Consider the following 22620-nt stretch of genomic DNA (forward strand, 5'->3'; position numbering starts at 1 on the left):
TACAGAAAATAACCTTCATTTTTATTAGCGCTGTTTATAGGTATTTTACAAAAAAATAGAGTAAAATGTCTTTTTCATAGGATTTCATCAAAATTGTGTAGGTTTATGTGCTAAACTTAAATGGAACAATGGTATTAAACGTAATATGTCTAGAAGGTAATTAATCATTAACTGTTTTGTAATTTTAATTACCGCAAAGCATGACATAAAACTTAAAGTGACAATAATAAATCAACGCGTTTAAAGCTACCATTACCAGTTAAAGTGGCTTTAAACTCATAACAGCGGTATTCCATTTCTTTGCAAGCGTAATTATGGTAATTCATACAATCAAAAATGACACTAAACAGATAATGACGATTCATTCATGCAAATTCTTTTTAGCGAGTTAAGACCATAACGTCATTTTAAGTAAAAGTACAGTACAACTTTATTTTTAACCTGCATTAAGCCTAATAGTTTAAAGCCAAACCGTCATTACGTGCACAGTGTCACTATACCTATCTCAAAACGTTTAGACTTGTTAAAGTACTAGTGTCATTATAGCAAAAATGACACTGTTACTTTAAAATGAAACTCAATATTGAATAGTTATTACAAGTTCAAAGTGACACTTTAAGGATTGATACAATGTTCCATAAGAAAATTGTCATACTTACCATTCAATCTCGCGGAACACCGTCACTAAACACAAAATGACAACTTTCGTCTTAGAGTTCACTACATTTTGATCGGCGTCCAGGTATTATTGCAAACATGACATTGTTCCCGTCCCCCACGCGTCTATTCCCACTATTCGCCATAGTGACATTAGCGCCTCCTGTCGCCTCTAAGCGAGCTAAATTGATAGGTGTCTTTGCATTGCGTTCGTTATGAACGCGCGACCTAGATGGCGTTGTTAACTAAAAACCTATTGTTTTTGGATAGTGTCACTATGTTTTTCAAGGAGCGGTTTATCGCACGACCATGCCATCGGTCCTGGTCTGAGAACTATTAAAATTTAGTTAATTTTAATTTAAGTATTTTTTTACGTCTAAAATTTTCATCAGATACAATATGACTTCTGGCCGAAGGGCGTCGTGTTACGGCGGTTTCGGGGCAACCTGCCGAACCCTACGCCGTGCCAGACGACCCAACGGAGCCACGCTGTTACGTCGTCGCCTAAATAGAATATTGTTTTTTTAACCGACTTCAAAAAAGGAGGAGGTTCTCAATTCGACTGAATGTTTTTTTTTTCGTCTGTTTTTAATTTGTTTTTTACTATTTATGTGCTATACGTATTGTTTTTATTTTTTAGTTTCACAGTGCCTTGGTTTTACTGTTATGCTGTGTAACTTATTTGAATAATAATAATAATAAATATGGCTCGGATATGACAGTGTCAAAAGTGATGTTTTGATTTTAATTTTCATGGAAGTCTGACAACCTACCTAACAAAAAAAATATATATTACATAGGAGTGTCGCGTAGTTACTTGTACTGTAGCAGATACTACTATATAGTATTTATAATGCAGATTATGATTATAATTAAAACCTCAAAAAACGAACCAAAACTTCAAAAAATGTCATCCCAATTGGGAGCTTTCATTGGTTTGTGGTACATAATGTAACGTATGTTCATTGCGTCCATCATTTTCCTTTGTGAAAACAGTGGACCTATTTTTCATCTCTTTTTATAGGTACTTTTTTGGACATCAATCTTTCGTGATCACGGCCAGTGCAACCTGGCCGGAAAAAAATAAAATAATATTAATTTATCGCATTCTACCAGTAACAGACAAACATGCAATGAAATATTGTCTTTACGTTCCTTAAAATGGACTGGGAAGTATCGCTTTTTGGGCGCAACAACTCGAGAGGACTGTAAAGAGATTTCATATTATTTTTTAGGCCTAGGCCTGCAAAGTAACTTTTTTTTATAAAATATTGTCCTTTAGAGCATTTTTTTTATTTCATAGTATGTTTGAGAAAAGCACTATACATGCCTCGGCGTGAAAACGGATTCCCGGCCTCGTATCCCTATCCGGCCGTATATACCCACTTGGCCGGAAATCCTCATTTTCCCGGCCTCTGATATAATGTACTATTATTGCTGAGAGTATTATATACATATATCCACTGCACGTGTACAGGGTTACAAAGTGACAGATGTTGTGTCAGTAGCGACTGTTAATTATAATTTAATCTGTCTTATTAGCGTGTGACGTCACACAACATAATAATTCGCTAATCGGATTAGTACCGCGGCTGCAACCAGGTGTAGATTAAGATAATTACAAAGTCAATAGGATTCATAGTCCAAGTGCTTTTGTATATTTCTCGTTCTTAGAACTGGAGAAGACTTACCTATTCTTGAGTCTGAAATTATTTCTAAGAGTCATTAAAAATAAGAAACGTACTGAATCAAATCGTGGACGTGGTAACTTTTTTCAGCCCAGTAGCCCAAAGCTGGATTTCAAAATATACCAAGCAAGGATTCGGCCAAACGAAATAGAACGTCATCAAAAATTCAAATAGACCTTTTCGAAACCCGAAGGAATTCCTCATTACGCCCGAGACCCGTTTTCAACCATTTTCTTTTTAATCAATCGTAACCGGCAAAGACACGTCGCTTTTCAGCCGGGACGCAATTAAAAATTGCTTTGTACGCGGACCGCGCGTGTGTCCCGGCCTTTACAAGATTAACGCGCGAAACCGACTGCAGGAGCGTCGCCTTAATTAAATTTTAAATTTCGAACATTCACGCTGGCGACGCGAAAGGATTGTGACGTCAACGTCCTTTTGTTTTTTTTTGTACAGAGAGCAAGTTGTACCAGCCAGTAGTATTTAAACGAGAATGTGTATTTGTAGAAATAAAAGTAAATAAGAGAGAATTGTAATGGAAAATACATGGCACCCCGGGCAAGTCATACTGTATCTTATCCTGGGCACCGAATTCCCTTTATCACATTTATGTTTAACATACACATGTACAGTCAACCAATCGGAACCCTAGGACACTGTAGAAAGTGTAGAACTATGTCATAGTGACGTTATAAATCAGATTGTAAGAAATCTCTTACTGCTTGTCATTTTGACATGGTTGTATAGTGGGTATGGTTGTAGGGTTCCAATTGGTTGACTGTACCCTGTTTTGCTTTTGTAAGTTTTGTAACCATTAGGACGAAATATATGATCCTTCCCTGCTATAGTATAAGTTTCACGGTAATAATTTGGTAGATAAATTAAGGTAAGTAGAAAATAGTACAATATTACGATACAAGTGCGTAAAAAAGGAAGTTCGAAACGAGTGGCGATAAATGAAAACACGACCGAAGGGAGTGTTTTAAATCCACACGAGTAACGAATTTTCTTTTCGCACGTGTATCGTACGACGTTTTTCAGTACAGATGGCCATCCGAAGTTTCGATCTGCTCTCGCACTAGTACGTAAAAAAAACACCATCTGTACCGAAAAATGTATTTTTCAGTCTATTTTAATCTATTTTCCGCACTTTTTTATTTATTTTTTTATTTAATTATTACCATCAAAGGTAACATATAGTGTAAATATACAGTGCTCCACAAAACTACGGTAAGTTTGACTATAAGGAGTCAAGAAATCAATATTTTTGTTTGGTTCCTGTGTCGTCATGTACTTATATTATACCGTGTCGCAAATTACCTTGAGGCACGTGTCCGATGCGCACGAGTTCAAATCGACAGTTTGGCGATTAAGCATTTAACGCGACAGTCCCGACAAATCAAAAGCTCAGGTAATGATAGTGTACGTGAAACAATGAGACAATACGGGTAAGTTCACAGCGAGTTTTGTGGACAGGGTTCAGTATAATAATATTTTGTTTTAAGCGCGGCGCTGGCAAACAAACTTACTGCTTACCGGTTAGCAACGTAGCATATAAAGTAACATATGCATATGGATGTCTGTACCTCTAGAGGTGTTAGTTTTTCATAATTTCATGTCATGAACTAGATGGCGCTAGCGTCGATATAGACCAGGCTAGCGTTTTATTTTCATAAAGCATGTATACATTTTGACATATCATGGATATCATTAAAATATTAATATTGTGCATGTCGCTGATGTTTTCCCATAGTTGCAATGGCGCAAAGCTTGATGGCTTGGGTGACATTTGTTAAATTTCTTAAAGGTATCACTGTAATGGTGCTTTCACATTGGCTGTTCAATACCTCTGTACTCTCACATGGGTATTCTAAATGTTATATAAACATTGTGTGACACGGAGAGCGCGATGCCATTGACATTAGGCTATAATTGGCACAGTGTTATAAAACATTTATAACACCCATGAGGGAGCACCGTAAGAATAATAGGCGAGACGACTAAAAAAACTAATTAGTCCGTCAGTTAGATTAACAAAGAATTTTGGTCACATATTTTTTCTTTTTTCTCATTAACGAAAAATGACGACGGTACAGTGCGTTGAAGTTTCGCGTGACGTCACGCCTAGGTAATTTTTTTACTTAGAAGTGACATCACAAGCCCCTGCTCCGGAACTTTGATGCTCTATATTTTTTGTATTTTTTTTATTAATTAGAAAAAAATAAAAATACGTGTTTAGTATTTTTGGATGATCTAACTGACGGACTAAACCGAATGCCATTTTTTTATGTAGTCGTCATCCCTAATAAATATCATGTATAAATATGAAATTGGTTCAACCGCGGAACCCTCCGCGATCATGGGCGGTGGTCGACAACATGCAATTTGTGGCGACTTATTTTAATACAACAACAATCGCCCGCCATTCTTTCTGCTTCAGAGATTATTGTATACGTGCTTGTATTGCTGAGAAGACTATGGGCCGGTTGCACCAAACCGTCTGGCACCGTTAAAAGGTTCGTTAAATTTTATTGTATGGGAAGTCCCATAGACACCTGCTGCGTGACGATGATGTGTCTGTCAAATGTAGTTGATGCAACTGGCCCTATATAATGTTTATAAGATTGCAGCGGTACGATGATGATATGCCAGTGTAAAAAGTGACGTTGTTAGTTGAGGAATGTCTTTTCAAAAGGGCTTATTTCCACTTTGAACTTTTTTTAGGAAATCGAGAAAAACATACCTAATTCCACGGTATTGATTTTGAAATTAATATTTAATTTGCAAAATTGTCATATTGTAAGTTGACGTTAATGATATGATGATTACATCAAACGTAACATGTGTACCTAAATAAACATTTAATTGTATGTTTATATGTTTTTGAGAATTAAGCACTTTTGATGCGAACTTTTGGGAATTAAGCCCTTTTGTTGTGGCCTTGTAGCGTAAATGTTATTATTTTAAAATAGTTTTATTTTATTTTTGGATTTTGTATTAACGTTAGTTGATATGAATGTTGTTTTACTATACACACATACATTGGTTTATCCGCATAAATAATCATTAGGTACACATTTTTCAAAATGTGTTCTAAACTTTGATGTTAATCTTTTTTTAAAGATCAAGGCGAGACTTTTTGAACTTTTATCTCAAAACAACGCGTAATTTTCTATACTAAGAAAAACTGCATTCATAGTTTAAAAAAAAGAAAAAATGGAAATATGCCGTTTTGAAAAGATACTCACTCCTCAGTTGATGAAATATCACAAACATCTAATATTAAATTCAGCAGGTATGTACTTGAATCACGGCGAATCGTAATTTGAAGAATTGAATTTTTTTACTACATTGGTAAAAGTCTAAAACTTCACAAGATCAATGTAAAAATGCATAAAATAAATAAAATACGGCGTACCTAGTCAAATGTTTTCATGAAAAGAGTTTTTCTAGTGCAAAAACCTATGTCAAAGCTTTTCAGGCTTTAGGCACAGTATAATAAAGAGTACCTACGTAGGTACTATCGTACAGTATGCCCACTCCCGCTCCCCGCGGAAAGTGCCGCCCACCCGCTCTCGGTTACCTCACAGTTACCGCCTGTCAAAATCGCGAACAGTTGGCCTGTCATATCTCACTCATACAAGCATGTTACGCGTTCACCTACACGAGCTTAGAATGTGTGCGAGGAACGCGCCTTTTTCATATATTTGATCGCCAGTGTCCGAGGTGTGCCCCATGCATTGCAAACTATCTAATTATTCAGGTAGCGTCCATAGACAGCAATTTGATGTTTTGGCGAAACTTGTGTAACTATTGTGAAATAGACCACAGTTATGTAGTAGGTATGGTTAGCACGTGTCAAATCTTACAAATTAAATTTGACCCACTTTCGGGTAGGTATTTGATGAAGCAGAAAATTGGAGTAAATTTAATTAGATAATGGAGACAGGGTTTGCCACACAAACTTTGCAATATCTTATACCTTTAAACGACTTTAGTAAACGCAAAATATGCTCGCTAATTTCGTCACCTGCGCATCAGCGTTGCGTAGCTCCGTCGTAAGAAGGGGCGGTCTAATATTCGGAGGGACATCGCAGGCACATCTCGGACACTGGCGATCAAATATATGAAAGAGGCGCGTTCCTAGCACACATTTTAAGGTCGTGTAGGTGAACGCGTAACATGCTTGTATGAGTGAGATATGACAGGTCGACTGTTAGCGTTTTTGACAGGCGGTAACTGTGAGGTAACTGAGAGGGGGTGGGCGGCACTTCCAGCGGGGAGCGGGAGTGGCCATACTGTACGATAGTACTCTTTATTAATATACTGTGTCGCAGGTGTCAGGTTTTCGAATCCCGGACAGAAATAAAGTTTTCAGTACAGATGGTGTTTTTTTTACGCACTAGTTCAGTGCACACACGCACTGGATGTTCATTATATGCCAGCTCGAAACTTCGGAGGCTCATCTGTACCTACTGAAAAACGTTGTACGATACACGTGCGAACAGGAAATTCGTAACTCGTGTCGATTTAAAACACGGTCGGTCGGTTCGGTCGTGTTTTAATTTATCGCCACTCGTTTCGAACTTCCTTTTTTTCGCACTAGTATCGTAATGTACTATTTTGTTTTGTCTTTATAAGAGTTTTTTTTTATTACCTAAAGACGTGATGTAATCAAATAGAACCGAGGTACTAAAATGTAATATACTTAACAACGCTCTCTAAGCAGCTATAATAGTGTTTGGGATTGTTTTTATAAATAAGTGCATGTACAACGAAAAAAAAACCAGAGGTAATTTAAACTATTTTTTTTTATCAGGTTGACCAGTGTCCTATTTCATCACAGTGACAATGACACTGACAATCCCATGCCTATTTCTACGTTGATAAGTAACATTATAACTCGGCGTCAATATTTCTTTGTTGAACCAGCAATGTACGACGAAGTGTCGCAGTGGTGAAACATGCCACATTTCAATAATACATCGAATGTTAAGTTAAGCAGGTCATCTAATATTAAGTTAAACTGTGAATATGAATTTGAAGAATATTACGAAATTGGTAAGACTCCAACATTTCACCAAATCAATGAAAAATGCATAGAATAAACAAAAACTATCGTTAGACAAATGTTTTCATAAAAAGAGTTTTTCTAGTGCACATACCTATGTCGAAGCTTTTCAGGCTTTAGAAAAGGCCCATGCATCGCAAACTATCTATTCAGGTAGAGCGTCCATAGACAGCAATCCGATGTTCCATTTTTAAGCACGAATAGTGAACAACCTTTAGCTACGAGTACAAAACTCAAACATATTTCAGCAGTTCCCGTCAACTTTGTACATAGCCACGTCAGCAAATTTTAATTGATCCTATTTTGTTACCAACATTTAGTAATATAAGTCGACTTTCGTAAGATATATACAGGATAATTGTTATAATTAAGAAAATATAGATACTAGAGAACCTGTTCGCGCCCTTTTCATTCATTATCATTCATATCGTCCATCCCGCTCGCTCTTCCTTATGATAGGTTCAACCTCATTTTTAATTATCATGTCATCCGCCTCTTTGCCAAACTTCTTAAAAAATATAAAATACGTCAAGTGTCAATCCGCAAAAAGAAAGTCGTTGTCAATGGTGAATAAAAATATCCGCAACGAATTAAGTTATTAATTAATTATATTATAATAGAACGATTCGCGAGTGTGCAGTGCAAGGAAAGAGAGAACCAAGCTTTGCAAGGGTGGCCACCCGATAAACTCTCGAGACGACAACATCGGTGAGTTTGGCTCCCCATCAATCTCCATAATTTTATTTTCCGTTTTGTTTTATTTTATTACAATAGTTCGTTAGGAACTTCGTATCCGCAGGTCCTTCAACATTTCTGGTCCTTCGAACCGGATTCTCTTCCCTGTTCCCCTATTTTCTCCTCATACATTCATTGCGAATCGTTCTCCTCCCGCACCGCCCGTATAAATATTACCTAAATTATTCTTACTTACTCGCTCCCGCAGTTTAGGTATTTATTTATACGTGTATAACTTTATTCGTCGCTCCGCCCTTATAAATTATTTACCTAAATATATATTATTAACCGCACCCGCAATTTAGGTATACGTTTATAAGAGTTTATCCTTCATAGGAACATAAATTGATTTACCGCATATTTAACCCTTCTCATGCAATATGGCAAAAGAAACAAAAGCCGAAAGCGTTGACAGCTGGTGTTATGAAGACGAGTTGTCAATGCTTGAAGCAAAACGCAACGTCTTCTTTGAACTCGTCCAGGGTATTTATAAAAAGTCGCTAGTTGCCGATACAGATGCAGTGAGTCGCGAAAGTTTTCTTGACGCTGCTGACACTATTGACGAACTTCGGACGGAGTTCAAAGAAGTGGTAAATGAGTACAACCGCACGCTACTGAGGACTAAGACGGCTGCTGTCCCTAACTATCAGCCGCTCATAGCCTTTGAAGATTTGTACTGCCGCATCAGGAGAGTGGTCAAGCGACTGCAACCAGCCGCACCGCCGGCCTCTTCGCCGCCTTTATCGGTGGAGAGAGCTAGACCTTCTTTGCCAACGATGGAACTGGTAGCGTTTGATGGAGACATACGTAACTGGCCGCTGTTCTACGCTAGTTTTAAATCGAGAGTGCACGACAATCTGTCACTTACCGACGAGGAGAAGCTGTTTTATTTAATTGGGAAATTGTCACCAAAAGCTCAAGCCGTCTTTGCAGGCATAACTCCGAGCGCTGACAATTATCAGCTTATTCTAGATAGTCTACTTGACAGATTTCAAGATAAGCGCACTCTTGCCTCGACTTACATGGATCAAATGCTCAATTTGAAGATTAATGGTCCCGCTTCCTCGTCTAACTTCCAGATATTCATTGATAAGTTTGTGACAGCTGCGAATGCGCTTAAATCGCTTAAGCTGGATGATTTAAGCGATTTTATGCTTATGCATATAGCTTTAAAGAAGTTAGACCAGGAAACTCTTCGAGCATTTGAGATGCTGCATCGAAATACGAAATTGCCTACATTTCGCGATCTGTCAGATTTCATGAAAAGTCAGTTTAGGATTTATCAAAACTCGCAACCATGTACCGCCGTCTCCGCCGCCGTAAATCCATCGCGCGAAAAAGGTGTTAAGTCGATTCAACCGCGTAGTGCCGCACCTAAACTACAAAGCTACGTTGCTTGCGCGAGCACTACTAAATGTATTTGTGACAATATTGTCCATGAACATTTATTCAAATGTCCTTCTTTCAACGACTTAACGTCTTCTGATCGCTTCAAACGCGCTAAAGAGCTTAAAGCATGTATTAACTGCTTAAGCATTAAACACCGCACCCGCGAGTGCAATTCCGAGGTGAAGTGTCGAGTTTGTCATCAAAAGCATCATACTCTGTTGCATTTTGACAAGAACAAGGATGAAAAAGCTTCGACATCTGATGAGTCAAATGCATCTTCGAGCAACGCAGCTATTAAAACATCCTCGCCGCCGGAAGGCACGTCCTGTAACACGTCTATCGTGACGCAAGCACTTGCTGCCTCTAACAATAAAATGTCCAATCAAGACTCAGCATCTTCGTGTGACACGGTTTTGCTGTCCACCGCAAAGGTCATCGTTCGCGACAGTAAGGGTGAAACGCAGGTTATCAAATGTCTGCTTGACACAGCGTCACAAAGTAACTTCATTACTGAAGAATGTTGTAGGCGCTTAGGTTTAACTTTTGATAGGAAACCAAGCTCTGTATTTGGCATTGGAAAAACCAAGAAAATTGTTAAGGGGAACGCAAACGTAAAAGTATTTTCGCGATTCGACGATAATGTCAACTTCGACGTTTCGAGTTTGGTGGTCGATCGCATCACCGACGACCTGCCGTCAGTGCCCGTGGACATGTCAGCACTGACACATGTTCATGGTCTCCCTCTAGCTGACGACACGTTGGATACGCCCGTCGCCATTGATGTACTGGTGGGTGCAACTATATTTCCACATTTGCTGCTGCCGCACATCGTCAAAAGCGAAGTGGACTATATGCCACCAGCTATACAGACGGTACTGGGGTATATTTTAATGGGTTCGGTGCCTGCTTTACAGCCACCGCGTAAATATACTTCAGCTTGTTGTACTTCCGTGGATTCCATGGACCACCTCCTCAAAAAGTTCTGGGAACTTGAGGAAGTATCCGCTCCGCCCGCTCAAAGCCAGGATGACTTTGAATGCGAGGAATATTTCCGCGCCACCACTACGCGCGACGCTAGTGGTAGATATACTGTGGCATTGCCTTTCCGAGATGACGTGTTCAAGCTCGGAGAGTCGCATTCGGCTGCTAAGAGGCGATTTCTTTGTCTTGAAAGAAAGCTAGAGTCATCGAGTGTGTTACGTGCCGCCTATGACGATATAATTCGTGAATACGTCAGTAAGGGTTATATATCGGACGTGACTAACTCTCTCAACGCGAACACCTCTTCAGCCCTCGCATACATAATTCCTCATCATGCTGTCGTGCGTGAGGATAAGACCACTACCAAAGTTCGTATGGTCCTGGACTCGAGTAGCAAGACAACTACAGGCCTGTCGCTGAATGATGTCTTGCACTCAGGGCCCAATCTTCAAGGGGATTTATTTTCAATCCTCTTGAACTTTCGCTTATTCAAAATAGCGCTTTCAGCCGATTGTCGCCAAATGTTTTTACAGATTGGTGTTCGCGAATCGGACCGCCAGTTTCAACGAATCTTATATAGATTCCGCCCGGCAGATCCCATTACGACATACGAATTTAACCGTGTATGTTTTGGTATGAAGTCGAGCCCATATCACGCGCTCCGCGTCGTTCGCCAGCTGATTGCAGACGACGGACATAAGTTTCCAATGGCAGCAGCGATCGCATCGTCCTGCACATACATGGATGACGTATGCTTCAGCATTATGTCAGATGATTCGCAACAGAAGGATGAATCTGTTGCTATCGCTGCGGCTAAGGAGCTTATTGACCTATTCAAATGCGGTCAATTTGATCTTGTCAAATGGACCTGCAACTCAGAGGCCGTGCTACGTGAGATACCTGCTTCTCATAGGGCTTCCGTAGACTTGGAAATAGACCCAGGAGTCTCGCAAAAGGTCCTTGGCTTGTGTTGGAATAAATCTGGCGATTATTTCCATTTCAAGGTGACAGAGCCAGATCCAACGTGCACTAAAAGGACAATCTTGTCTGCAGTGGCTCGCCTATGGGATAACGTCGGCTTAGTAGCTCCAGTTGTCCTTTACGCAAAACTCCTCATACAGGAGCTTTGGTTGATCAAATGCGACTGGGATGAGACTCCCCCGACCCATATTGTAAATTTATGGGAACGATTTTATTCTGAGTTGCCAAAATTGAATGAAATTCATATACCGCGTCATCTCGGGGTAGTACAAGGTTGTACTATAAACCTCTTAGGCTTCGGTGATGCTTCCGAGCGGGCATATGGAGGTGTAGTTTATCTTCAGGTCATAAACGGGAATGAAGTGACAGTTCGATTGGTGTGTTCCAAGTCGAAGGTCTCTCCCTTGAAGACAGTCTCTGTAGCGAGATTAGAGCTGTGTGCTGCTGTCCTCCTGGCAAAGCTCATGCGGAAGGTGCAAGATAATTTCGAGCCCCGTTACAACATTAACGAGATCTACGCCTTTACCGACTCGAAAGTTGCGCTCTGCTGGATTCAGTCATCACCACACCGCTGGCAAACATTCGTTGCCAATCGCGTTGTTAAGATAATTGAAGCTGTACCGGCCAGCTGCTTCCATCATGTGGCGGGCTTAGAAAATCCCGCGGATTGCTTGTCGCGTGGCCTGACGCCTGCTAAGCTTGTGGATCATCCTTTGTGGTTTACAGGACCGGCTTGGGCATCCAAGCATCCATCAGAATGGCCTTTAAGGGAGCTCGATCGAGAGTCCATCGGAGAAGTGCCGGAGCTTAAGCCTCTTGCACACGCTACTACTACGGATGTGTCAGAGTCACCACTTTATTCCCTCGCGCAGCGGATATCGTCGTGGTCTCGATTACTGCGCATCGTCGTATACGTGTACCGCATCCTTAATCCGAAACCGCTCCCCACGGCCCTTACCCGATCCGACTTAGAGTTTGCTGAAGGCAAAATTCTCTCATCGTTGCAAAACGAACATTTTTGTGACGATATTGAGAAAATTAAGAGCAAGAAATATTGCTCACCTGCTTTACAAAAGCTCAAACCGTTCTTAGACAAAGACGGTCTAATTCGTGTTGGAGGCAGGTTGACAAATACAGACTTGCAGTATTCTCAGAAGCACCCAATTGTGCTCCCGCGACGTGATCATGTAGTCAATATGATCGTTGACTACGTTCACAGAAAGCATTTGCATGCTGGTCCCGAGTCAATGATGACTATACTTAGGCTTCAGTATTGGATTCTGTCGGCTCGTCGTGTCATTCGCGACCGCATTGCCAAATGCAACACTTGTTTCAGAGCGAATCCACAATCGTCTTTTCCGCTCATGGCAGACTTACCGGGCTGTCGCGTGAATCAAGTGGATAAACCGTTTACGCATACAGGGTGTGATTATGCAGGCCCTCTGCAATATACGCCTACTCGTGGCAGAGGAGTGAAGAGTCGCAAGGCTTGGTTATGTATTTTCACTTGCCTCACTACGCGCTGTCTTCACATTGAGATAGCGACGGAATTGAGTACCGCCAACTTCATGGCTGCATTAAAGCGCTTTTTGGCACGCCGTGGTCCCGTCCAATGCATGTATTCGGACAATGGAACCAATTTCGTTGGCGCCAATTCTTATATGCGTGACCTCTACAAGTTCTTGGATGCTCATCGTCCACTTATAGAGATGGAACTAGCGGAGAACCGCATTGATTGGAAGTTCATCCCTCCTGCTTCTGCTCATTTTGGAGGCGCATGGGAGTCTATGGTGAAAATAGTAAAAAATCACCTTTTCAAGGTGATCGGTACGCAAATACTGACGTACGAAGAACTTCTAACGACGCTTGCTCAGATAGAAGCGCTCGTTAATTCCCGGCCTCTAACAGCCTTGAGCAGTGACCCCGCTGAGCCATCAGCTCTTACTCCTGCTCATTTTCTCCATACTGCTCCACTGTTGTCGTTACCTACTCCATTGGTCGAGTCAGGTAACTTACGTGAACGACATGCCCTCCTAGATAGGATAGTGCAGTCTTTCTGGCAACGATGGCGAGCAGAGTATCTGCATCAGTTGCAATCTCGAGCTAAATGGACAACGCCATCAGTTCCCATCGCAATTGGCACAGTAGTCGTCATTAAAGTAGATAATGCGCCGCCATTCTCATGGCCATTGGGTGTTGTAGACGCAGTGCATCCTTCAAAGGACGGCTCAACCCGCGTTGTTACTGTCAGGACAAGTAAAGGAAGTTTCGTCCGTCCTGTCGTGCGGTTGTGTCCTTTGCCTAACCAGTAATGGAATGGGTATTATGTTAGAATAATATTATTTTTTTTCGCTATTATTTTACTCGAAGAAAAGGGTCATTATTTATTTTTTTATTTAGTACTTCTTTCCTTTAAAGGAACCCTTTAAAGCCGGGGAGAAATGTTCGCGCCCTTTTCATTCATTATCATTCATATCGTCCATCCCGCTCGCTCTTCCTTATGATAGGTTCAACCTCATTTTTAATTATCATGTCATCCGCCTCTTTGCCAAACTTCTTAAAAAATATAAAATACGTCAAGTGTCAATCCGCAAAAAGAAAGTCGTTGTCAATGGTGAATAAAAATATCCGCAACGAATTAAGTTATTAATTAATTATATTATAATAGAACGATTCGCGAGTGTGCAGTGCAAGGAAAGAGAGAACCAAGCTTTGCAAGGGTGGCCACCCGATAAACTCTCGAGACGACAACATCGGTGAGTTTGGCTCCCCATCAATCTCCATAATTTTATTTTCCGTTTTGTTTTATTTTATTACAATAGTTCGTTAGGAACTTCGTATCCGCAGGTCCTTCAACAGAACCTTAATGACGAAATAAAACTTACTAAAATCTCAATTCATCAAAAAAAACTTGGTAACAAAATAGGAATAATAAAAACAAATTTAACTTTTTCCTTAATTTTTGTACAAACTTTTCGAGAACTGCTGATTCAAACATATATATATATATTTTAATTTATTTGGTGTGCGTCGCGCTCTTCACAGTCATGTAAAGGCGGGGTCGCTACTCTTGAGAAAGGTCCTCGGAAATAGATCGAAACATGTCAAACGTTATATCGACTTAACACGTGAGTAACCCGCTTAAAATATTTTTAATAAGTACCTTTAGATTTTCCGCTATGCCCGTCTGATGGCTTAGATAAGTGACTGGATAGATACCGTACCTATTTAACATTAGTGATATTGACACTGACAATTCTGTGTCTATTTCTGGGTGGATTGGTAACATTATTACTCAGCGTCAATGTTTTCCTTGTTGAACTGAGCATTCTTTTTTTTTGCACTTTTTTTATTTTGATTTTTTTAGGGAATTTTAGGTCAATTGTACTTAGAATCACGAGTACTTTCAATGTCACTGAGAGACAAAATGTGTCCCAGAATTTCCATACATTTTTGTTACTTTTCTCTTTTGTTACCCCACACAACATGTACGGAAAATGGTAACCAAATAAGAAAAAATCGTACGGGAAGTAAACTAGAAAGTATCCATGAAAAAGCACTCTGAATTTGTCATTTTTTTACAAATCAGTCCTTTTTCATGTTTGATTAGCTGAGGTGGTTCATAGAAACTTACTTTTAAATGTATGGTGTCAGTAAAATATGTATTTACTTGTGCCACATTGGTGAAAATTCCGTACATGAAAATGTTGACGTACTTTGTATGAAGCGATCTGTAACAACACTAGTTAACCATAAATAAAATAATTACTTAATATTTAAACCCCCTATACCCACACATTGGAAGGCAAGGCTCATGTCCTACTGAACCTCGGTATTTTAAAAGCAACGACGTTGCCTGCGGTCCGAATGAAAAGATGTTAGCGTGCTGAAAGTTCAAATTGTTAAAATGCCACTTTTGCAGACTGAGGAATGTTCAATTCGTCACAAATTTAATTTCAGGTTACCGACTGAAAAACCAAATTTATTCAAAAGACATAGGCACATGTAAAACTAAGTGACAGTTACTGACAGTGAAATAAATAAATACATTATCATCATCATCGTCATCAGAGAAATCAGAGAGAGAGAGATATCAGAGAAATTGAGAGGAAGCAGGTCAGCATGGTATGGGCATGTAATGCGGAGGGATGAAAGCAATGTTATAAAACGAGTGGTAAATATGAAAGTGGATGGATACAATGGTAGTGGAAGGCCTAAGAAAAGATGGATGGAATGTGTGAACAACGATATGAGAGTGAAAGGTATGGAGTGGTAGGTAAGGAGGTAAGGTAGGTATGGAAATGACGGCTGATAGAGAGAAATGGAGGAAGATGATCTGCTGCGCCGACCCCAAATAATGGGAAAAGGGCAAGGGAATGATGATGATGATCATCATCATCATCATATCAGCCGAAAGACGTCTGGACATAGGCCTCCCCAAAGATTGCCATAATTACCAATAAATACATAAATTAATTAAATTATATGTCGCCGCTGCATAGTCTGATTGGCAGACCGTGCCAGGGAGTACCTATATGGCACGACCACAACCCATGTCGAAACTTCGAAACCATGCGGGTACTTTTTATAAAAAGGTAAGTACAAAAAGTACATTTTTTTTCGTGAATTTGTACCAAAACAGAAATTTAAAAAATCATTAAATATAGTGTGGTCGTGCCAGGGAGTACCTACCTAGCACGCCCACGGTCCCTATGTCGAAACTCCGAAACCATAAGGGTACATTTTTTTTACCGTAAGTACAAAAAAGAACTTTTTTTTCCGTTAATTTCTACCGCAACAGAATTAATAAAATAATCCGTGCTGTATTAGTATCACACATTTGATTGGCTAATCAATATACAAAAATTTTAACCTCTTATTTGAAACAATAACCTTATTCTTGATTTAAACTAGTCTGTTATGTGTACTTCACAATTATACACTTCACTATTTTTAAACTTTATATTTTGCTGTTCCTGGTAACACGTTACCTGTCAGTTATAATTGTCAATTTAGTTCGTAGGATTGTGGATTTTACTTTAAACTCTGTTGATCCGATACGGTAGAGCGATAAAGTTAAGTCAACTATTATACTACTTGGCTATATTGCTAATAAACACGCTTTATAAGTTTATTCATACCGACAAAGTGGGACGTTGTACTAAACACACTCAATGGTTTGGGGCTCATAATATGGGCCCAAACCATTAATATAGAATTCAATACTCTAAGTATATACACAAAGCAATATAATATTAACGCGATTAGGTATCTTGTCACTTGAACCACTCAATAACGTTACTATCTCAATGTATGGCAGACGGCGTCTGAGAGGCAATCAATGTCTGAGTGCTGAGAGAAAAGATATTGTACTCGGCGAGATTCGTCTGTTTATCCGCGTTAATGTAGTCTGCACCTTAGAGGATAGAATACTGGGCAAAATGTTTTTATATAACCTTGGCTTCTGGGCTGGAATTACTTAGTATGGGTATTAATTATAACATTGATAAAAGTTTCGTTTTCTATTAACCCCTTAGAGTGGCACTGAAACTTGAGTAGTTTTATGTGCTCTGCCTACCCCTTCATGGGATACAGGCGTGATTGTATGTATGTATTGATAAAAGTCACGAAGGTACGCATAAAATACAATAAACATTTTTTGTGAACACAGTCAAGACAAAAATACACATAATAACAAGACAGAAAGGAATGAAGTGCCACGAAATGACCTCCTGACTTCCAGCGCTGATCTTCCGATGAGACCATCAAGTGAGAAGGAATAGCATCTTTACAGTAAATTCTGGACACCTGGAGTTCCAAGGAAGATAATTGGTTTCACAAATGAGATTCAGTAGGTACAATCAATCAATCAATCAAAATATTCTTTATTCAAATAGGCTTACAATAAGCACTTTTAAATTGTCAACAGTGTACAATATTCATCTTATTCTAAATATCAGAGCAATTTATTGTTGCAATAAACAATATTGTTTTAAAACTACATTGATTTAATAAAATGATATCAATCTAAATTGTATAAAAAAAATACTACCTAGTCTAAAAACTTCTAGAATAAATTCTAAATGTCAAAAAAATTGTATAAAAATACATTGAATTATCAATATCATCATTAATAAGCTATATAATTAATGGTTTTCAGCAATACTTGTATCCCACGGTGTTTCATCATTCATGTAGTCTTGTGTGCTATAGTAGGCTTTAGAGATCAGTATACGCTTTACATAATGTTTAAATCGATTAAAAGACAGTTCAGTGATGGCATTAGGAAGTTTGTTATAAAATCTTACACAATTACCCATGAATGATTTTTTAATTTTATGGAGCCGAGTGAAGGGCACTGCAAGCTTATGCTTATTTCTAGTGTTTATATTATGTACATCACAGTTTTTCTTAAATTTACAAATGTTTTTATGTACATACATAATATTCTCATAAATATATTGACAATGCACTGTCATTATATTAATGTCCTTAAACTTATCTCTAAGTGAGTCTCTATGGTTCATTTTGTATATTGCTCGAATAGCCCTCTTCTGCAGAACAAATATGGTATTTATCTCTGAAGCACTGCCCCATAGTAAAATACCATATGACATAATGCTGTGAAAGTAACTAAAATAAACTAATCGAGCTGTTTCCACGTCTGTTAACTGACGGATCTTGCTCACTGCAAATGCTGCAGAGCTCAGTCTATTCGAGAGGGTAGCAATATGGGGACCCCACTGAAGTTTAGAATCTAAAGTTATGCCAAGAAAAACTGTACTATCTACCAGTTCCAATTCCTCATCCTTCACAACGACACTTGCTTGTTCATTTTTAGCATTACTCGTTACAAACTTAATACATTTAGTCTTTTTCTCATTTAACAATAAGTTATTAACACTAAACCAATTAACTACTTCGGAAATAGCATTGTTTACATTTTCACAAGTTTGTTGCTGACGTTTGACTTTGGAAATAAGGGAAGTATCATCTGCAAACAATACTATATCATGGTGGGTCTTTACAAGATATGGCAGGTCATTAATGTAGATAAGGAACAGGAAAGGCCCCAATATTGATCCCTGCGGTACACCCATAGAGACTAGTGACCCCGGTGAGCGCTGTCCATTCACGTCGACTCTTTGTATTCTATCGTGTAAGTAAGATTTGACTAAATTCAGTGCCGATCCTCTCACTCCATAGTAGTGCAATTTCCTGATCAGTGTTTCATGACAGACGCAATCGAAAGCCTTAGATAAATCACAGAAGATATCCAAGGCATCCTGTGACTCCTCCCAGGCATCGAAAATCTGTTTGATTAGCTCAACACCAGCGTCGGTTGTTGAGCGACCCCGTGATACTTCTGGGTGATAAGCTGGGACATTTATCATATTTATCAGCCCTTTATCGGCCAGTGCTGAACAAGTGAACATAGGCCTCACTTCTAGTACCCCGCTTTATCTCCAGTCCTAAAATAGTCTCATCCAGTTGTGACCCGCAATTTAATTAAAATCGCCGTCAATAGGAGTTGTCAATAATGTAAACAAAGTATTTTATATAAAATACCAATATTTTAACACAATTTTATTATTTTAAAGGTTGAGGATCATAATGTGAGAAAACTAACATGGATTTAGCCAGTATCTGATGAGTTAGAATAGAAAATAGACATTTTGACTACAAGGTTTGTTTAAATTGTTCACAAATTCTATTGACGGCGAGTTTATATCAAATTATGCCATATCTACATACATACCAATATCTAGAGTTTCAGAATTCGAGACACAAACACCACCGGTAGGAGTTTTAAGTTACCTACCAGTCCGTTTTCAGCTGCAGCTGTTCGATTGCAACAGCACGACTGCCAGCTGAACATCACCTATTAATGTCAATGTTTGTCCTGTCGCTTGAACTCGATTCCCAACTAGGCAGTAATAACCACAAATTTTTATTAAAATTTTGAAAAAAAACCCCCGACTGCGACATAGTAGACCGATTTTCATGAAACATGGCTAAGAACACTTCCGACTAACTCAAGTCAGCTTTCAGACAAAAAAAAACTAAATCGAAATCGCTTCATCCGTTCGGGAGCTACGATGCCACAGACAAACACACACACAGACAGACAGACCAACAGACAGACAGACAGACAGACGGACAGACGGACAGACACGTCAAACTTATAACACCCCTTCGTTTTTGCGTCGGGGTTAAAAATCACTACGGTGAAGCAACAACCCAACATGAGTCTGCCACCGACTCCCGATCACGCCGTCTCTTGACCTTTCGATTACTCGTACTCCCCTGCCGCCTAAAATACTCTTAAACGTTACAAATTACTAAATGTAATTAAAATCATTAGTAAATACATTTCTCAACAAATACAAATGAATAATTTATCTCTCCCGCCTGTCAGGTACCTCAAACAAATCGCCTCTTAAAAGTTGTCCCTCATTTGTGATTAGTAACTTCCGGCAATGATTGTGAAGCATTGATTTATTGCCGAAAACTCCAACTTTTGCTCCGTAGGGAGTGTTTTAGTTGAGCTGAATAAAATACCTATTTGTTGGAATTATTGGATCGCTTTAAAATTTGTTGGAAAGCATTTACATTTGGAAGTTTGGATTTAAAAGGTTTGAAGCTAAGACAAAGGAACAGGCAAAAATTTGCAGAATTTTTATATTCGAGTCTTTTTCATTTAGATAACGAAATATTAACATTCGATATCCACATAAGCAACTTTTGCCATTTTTTGGTACTTATGGGACCATCTCGAAAATGCGAAATTTGTCGGTTCCATACATATCGGTCTAACTGAACTTGTTTTATTATAATTATGTATGTCGAGCATATTAAATATACCTACCTACTTTTAACTTCCATAGCAGATAATAGTTTTCCGCTGTAGAGCACTTACGTACTATCAGCTGCAAAATTGCATGTACTTTTGCATGTGATAGTACATTTCAGTCTACACTCGTATGAGGGTTTTTGTTATTTCATAGTATGTACGAGTAAAAGTTACTTACTACGACCTACACATTTAATTTATAAACTATTGCACGTGAGTAAATAAACACACTGTATAGCATCGAACATACCTACTTGTAACTTCCACAGTTTTCCACGATAGAGCACGTTCTTGATGTCGCGATTCGCACCTTTGTTCCGTCTAATATTGTGACAAAGAACTTTCTTTCTTGTTAACGAAACTATGATAGGATCGCAGAAATGCCAAAACGTGTCCATTGTTTAATACTGTTTCTAATGAGCGCAAGTTTTCAGTTATTCTTTCAGAAAAGTCGCTTTTTTATTATAAATGGGCTTACTCTTGACCACAGACTAGCCAAAGGCAAAGACGTGGCCTACGATGGAGTGAGCTCGCTCAGAAGATGCTTGTTTACCCTCGCTTTTCTGATTATATTGGATTTATTATTGTAGTTCACTGCAGAGTATTTCTAACTTATTCCTGTTCGAACCTGTTGTCGGCGTTTTCCCACCATTTTGGGTAGAATGCGTCCAAGTCGTCCCACCATCTCCTTTTTGAATGAATCCCAGGGTCGAGTGGAGAAAAAAATCCCTTATGATGCCAATCCCTTATGCTCCGTTACAAACGAAACGCAACTGTCTTTATTGTACTGATTGCAAAGAATGATAGAGAGCGACTATAAATTTTGAATAATATTTTACGAAGCGTAAACAATCGGCGCGATGGCTAGGCATCGGCTGGCTCCGAAAACGTGTTACAATATCTCTTGCCAAAACAACCTTACCTCCATTGTTCGTATTTGACAAAAAGTAACATTGCCAATTTCGGAGTGTAGTCTTAGTTTTTTCTTCCAACAAACAATGGATCTCAAAAGCCCTTTAAAGGCGTAAAAATGTGCAAATTCGTGAGATAAGCTGTCGCGCGTGAGAACTGCGAACGTGTTATCTAAAAATATACGCGTTATTTTACTTCTTATCCAACATTTTTCGTTGCGTCCACAGTTGCGTAGCAAATATTTTGCGATAAAAATCATAATATACCTAACTACTCGTATAGTAAATCTGTTGATCAAAACTAAACATTCAAATATAATTGTGTGGCTATGTATTAAAGTTGATACATTTAATTACAGAGAAATTGTCAACTCATTTAGGGAAACATATCAATTATTTTATGAAATATCTTTGATTTTTGAAGTAGTTAATTTACTTATTTAATTTAAATCACCACGCACAGATGTCATATATTATACCATAGATCAAGCAAACGGGTCTATATTAATTCGCATAACTGAATACTCCTAATATGAATTGGCATACCGTTTATTACGCATAACGTTTAATACGCATATCATTATTTCGCATAACAGATTTCGTATAATGCTAATGCGCATAATGTAAATTGTTATAACGATGAATTGGTATAAGTATAATAAGCATAACTTTGTTTCGTAGAATGTTTAAATGGCATACAAGAAAATTATATTTTCACCACACTAACGGGTAATGGCTTACTTTTCTGTTCGAAAACAGATAGCAAAATTGCATTTTATCCACAAGAGTGCAAAGTAATTTCAAACAAATTTTAACTTGATGTCTTAAGCTAGCTGATAGAATTTTACCTATAAAATGATGATAAGTAATGTATAAATAAAATAAAGACTCCTTAACTCAAATAATCTTTTTAATTTAAGATTAGCAGATAAGTTCATAAATGCATGTATGCTTCTTAAAAATAAACAGTTTTTTTTTTATAATGCAAACATTGTAAAACATGGAAGAAATTGACCAGTTACATTTGCCCCCCACTTGAGATTTGCCCCGCTAGTGTACCTTACTTACCCCTATTTTTTTCATGCTTAATAAGTGAGACAGTATAAAATTAAACACTCAAAATCGAGCGCTCGAAATTGGAAAATCAGCCCCTGATTGATCCAATCGCTTTCTCCATACAGTTAGTAGGTATGGCAATTCATTTTAGGATAATTAAAGTTATACGAAATAATAGTATGCAAATTTCAATTATGCAAATTCATTGTTATGCGAAATAAGAATTATGCATTTTTAATATTATGCTTATTCAATGTTATGAACAATTATGTTATGCCAAATCTGTTATGCGAATTT

At 38.5% G+C, this 22620-nt stretch overlaps 1 protein-coding gene across 1 annotated transcript; it reads left to right on the plus strand.

The window, feature by feature from the left end:
• The first annotated feature begins 8531 nt into the window (after nt 1-8531).
• On the plus strand, nt 8532-13814 carry LOC125229101. The gene has a single exon (XM_048133880.1). It carries the CDS (start codon nt 8532-8534, stop codon nt 13812-13814), a length of 5283 nt encoding a protein of 1760 aa, XP_047989837.1.
• Nucleotides 13815-22620: the final 8806 nt, after the last annotated feature.

This window comes from Leguminivora glycinivorella, chromosome 8 (assembly GCF_023078275.1).
Source record: "Leguminivora glycinivorella isolate SPB_JAAS2020 chromosome 8, LegGlyc_1.1, whole genome shotgun sequence".
Taxonomy (NCBI): Eukaryota; Metazoa; Arthropoda; class Insecta; order Lepidoptera; family Tortricidae; genus Leguminivora; species Leguminivora glycinivorella.